Source organism: Daktulosphaira vitifoliae, unplaced genomic scaffold, assembly GCF_025091365.1.
Source record: "Daktulosphaira vitifoliae isolate Bord-2020 unplaced genomic scaffold, ASM2509136v1 Scaffold_2, whole genome shotgun sequence".
Classification (NCBI taxonomy): domain Eukaryota; kingdom Metazoa; phylum Arthropoda; class Insecta; order Hemiptera; family Phylloxeridae; genus Daktulosphaira; species Daktulosphaira vitifoliae.
In genome coordinates, this window is record NW_026099573.1 from 9,612,946 (window position 1) to 9,616,496 (window position 3,551).

The 3,551-nt window shown below is 28.7% G+C and overlaps 3 protein-coding genes across 3 annotated transcripts in view; 2 read left to right on the plus strand and 1 right to left on the minus strand.

Annotated features, from left to right (window-relative positions):
* Window positions 1-218, plus strand: part of LOC126897965 (jerky protein homolog-like) — a 3,055-nt gene extending 2,837 nt beyond the window's left edge. The window contains exon 2 of the mRNA XM_050671914.1: window positions 196-218. Within this exon, the coding sequence (XP_050527871.1) occupies window positions 196-218 (23 nt within the window). The remainder of the gene's footprint in view (window positions 1-195) is intronic.
* The window catches only part of LOC126897391 (uncharacterized), a 112,202-nt gene that overhangs the window by 51,280 nt on the left and 57,371 nt on the right, over window positions 1-3,551 (minus strand). The gene's annotated exons all lie outside the window — the stretch shown is intronic.
* LOC126897401 (uncharacterized) lies at window positions 44-1,240 on the plus strand. The gene is made up of 2 exons (XM_050670960.1): window positions 44-195; window positions 256-1,240. Exon 2 carries the CDS (start codon window positions 340-342, stop codon window positions 991-993), a length of 654 nt encoding a protein of 217 aa, XP_050526917.1. The 5' UTR covers window positions 44-195; window positions 256-339; the 3' UTR covers window positions 994-1,240.

Below are 3,551 nucleotides of genomic sequence, written 5' to 3' on the forward strand. Positions count from 1 at the left end.
ATGTAAAGAAAATATTTTCTATCTCTATAATATGATAAGAAAGTGTAAGGTGTGATAACACAAAAAAACATGTTAATAAAAAACAAATCATTGTTAAAAATTATTTATTATGTAAACTACTCTCTTTGTAAATATTAAATAATACTAAAGATTATAATAATAATAAACTTAATCTGTTGTTTCTTTGTTTTACAGGTAATGCTATAATACTAATTTAAATAAAATTTGTTATTAATAAATAACTTTGTTTTACAGAGAAACCAGTGGTTATTATTATTATTAGATAATATTATTGTTAAAGATAATAACCCCATTATAAAACAACAGAATTTGTTTATAATGTCCAAATTTCAATTTGAATTTATGGTGGTTACTTCACCTAAAGATCCTAAAACAAATGTAATAGCCTTAACCTCGATTTGTACAGAGGATGGTAAAAAATATATATTGCCAGATGAATTTAGATACATGGGAGATCATGTAGAATTGAGAAAAACAAACAACTATACAAAATTAGTCAATTCTTTAAAGAAAAGAAACCAAATAAGAAAAGTGTGGATTACGATGACAAAGGAATTAAAGGAGACATACATTGACGAAGATGGAAATTTACAGTTTAAAGACCAATATTTAGAAGAAATAGATGAAGAGAACACAAACTTAACACAAGATCATAATCTAAAAGAAATATTAGAAAAACTCATAGAAACGACAAAATATAAAGATAAAGAAAAAAATTTAAAACAAATATCAGAAAAACTTTTAATAGAAAAATTTTCAAGCAAAACTTCTAATTCTACACAATGGATGGAAAGCTTTGAAAAAGAGTGCTCTAGATTTGAAATTGACAAAAATGAAGATAAAATTGAATTATTAAAATTATTTTTGGATAAACCAAGTTTAAATTGGTACTCTTCTACACTCATAAGACTAACAGTAAATGCAGGTTGGTCAGAATGGAAAAATAGATTTTTAGCATGCTCCACAAAATAATCAAGAGCTAATAAAAATTCTCATAAGAATTTTCACAGTGGGAGGGGGAGATGTAAAGAAAATATTTTCTATCTCTATAATATGATAAGAAAGTGTAAGGTGTGATAACACAAAAAAACATGTTAATAAAAAACAAATCATTGTTAAAAATTATTTATTATGTAAACTACTCTCTTTGTAAATATTAAATAATACTAAAGATTATAATAATAATAAACTTAATCTGTTGTTTCTTTGTTTTACAGGTAATGCTATAATACTAATTTAAATAAAATTTGTTATTAATAAATAACTTTGTTTTACAGAGAAACCAGTGGTTATTATTATTATTAGATAATATTATTGTTAAAGATAATAACCCCATTATATATATATATGGGTGGTCCTTAGTTATAGAAGAAAAATTTTTTTTTAAGAAATTCAGAGTCATGGGAAACGAGGGAATTTTTTTCAATTTTTGAGGGTAATGTCTAAGATTAGAAACGATTTGTGATTTTTTGACGTATCGTTGAAAGAAATCGGTTCAGTGAGAGCTGAGAAAAAGTGATAACAGACACATAAAAAAAACCCATAGTAAAACCATACTTTCTTAGCTTTGCATGGAAGCTAAAATTACAGTTTTTATTAGCAGTACTTTGATTTTTTATGTAAATTTAAATAATTTAATATTCAATCTGAATATATTGTTTAAAATAAGTAACTGTGATAATAAGTATAAATACATAATCTTGGGTTATCATAATAACTATTAGATTATAAACGTTAATAAACTAAATTTTTGTTTATAATAGATATAAATTAAATATTTCTATCAAATACCTTGTTATCGTGTTTGAACAATATGCGCAAATCTTCGTTTGTAAATAATCATACTAAGCTTACCTTCGTTATTTTGACTACTGTGCAGCAGCGGATCCAGAGGAGGGGCGCAGGGGGCGCGCGCCCCTCCTCAGCTACTGGCTTACTGATTAAATAAAAATACCTTTAATTAGGACTTGATATCAAAAATCTAAAAATAATAAGTGCATGCGAATTGTGTAGGAACAGCCATTGTTTTATCAAAATAACATCTGTTGCGTATACAGTCATATGGTGTCTTGTTGTGACCGCCCCATCAATATGTGATTGACCGCTGATAAAAATAATTAAACGAGTTCCACGCGACTCGTTAAAACGAGTCAGTATTATTCTTTTCGCAATTAAAAACGCTCACTCGAGTATCGTTGATACTAAACTGAACGGTATATTATCGTTTCGTTTTTTTTTCTTATTTTGTGCTCTTTTGAAGCATCGCAAAGGTGTATACGCGCATAGTTTCACATACGCCAAAATTCGCCATCGTCGGGACGAGTTAACTTCATTTCCACACTGTGGAACGCCTTCTGTACCAAGTCTCCTATAATTCGCAATCCAGCCGCAAACCATTAACTTCATTAAATTAAATATCATAAACTTAAATGAATCATTTGACGTATCGTTGAAAAAAGTAGGTCTAGTGAGGGTTGACAAAATAAATCGTAGCCACAAAAAGAACCACATAGTAAAATAATATTAAAATGAATATAAATTTCTTCTCATGAGGGGAAATGATAGTGATAAGATCCTTTATATTTATTGAAGTTATTGAATCTAAATGAGATAAATATTTTAAAATTTTATTCTAACTCAAAAAAAAATTCAAAATATTAATTGCAAAGACGGATTTGAACCTCGTACCATAAGCGGGTGTTACCCATTCGGCAACTGTTCGTTGCTTTTGCTGCATGATAAAATTGGCTATTTAAGCTAACTCAAATTTAAAAATTACTTTTTCGACTTTAAAAAAGTAAAAAATTTTTATAAGTTTAATTTCGTATGTCTTATGAACTTTATTCTATGTCAATTAAATTATATAATATTTGTGCAATGCCGGCTATATTTTCTTTAGTATCGGCAATTTGCGATTTTGTAACCTTTTTGTTTGTTTAATAAATACGATTGACCATACGTATTTTTGGGCATGCCTTAGCGGAAGGAAAGGAGAATATAAAATTGTGGAAATTGAGCCTTACAATATACTATAGATAGAAAGAAAAACAACATATATATATATATATTTATAATCACAATCTGATATTTCCGTTATGATAGAAAAATAATAATAAACAACAAGAACCAATGATAAAATGAAATTAGCACAAATTACTAATAAAATAAATAACATATATATCCCCTTTCTTATAACTAATACATATATTATGTGGACTGTATCCGTTAAAATAAACAATAAAAAAAATTCTTAGTAATTACCCACTGCCGTCTGAAGGTGATGAACACTGGAACACATCAGATGCAGGGAAGGCAACAAAAAACACCGTAACATATAACAAGCCGTTGAGCAGCTCAAATTGAACAATGTGGCGACAAGGCAATACTCGACCCAAAAGAAACCTGGTGACGATATTACCGAAACGGCCGACTAATTGAGCGCGAATGAATTCTTCAAGACCACTGCCACACACACAGGGACCGGTCTAAACAGCAGCGCCGCCGTACCGTTACGAAGGTGGTGGTTTTTT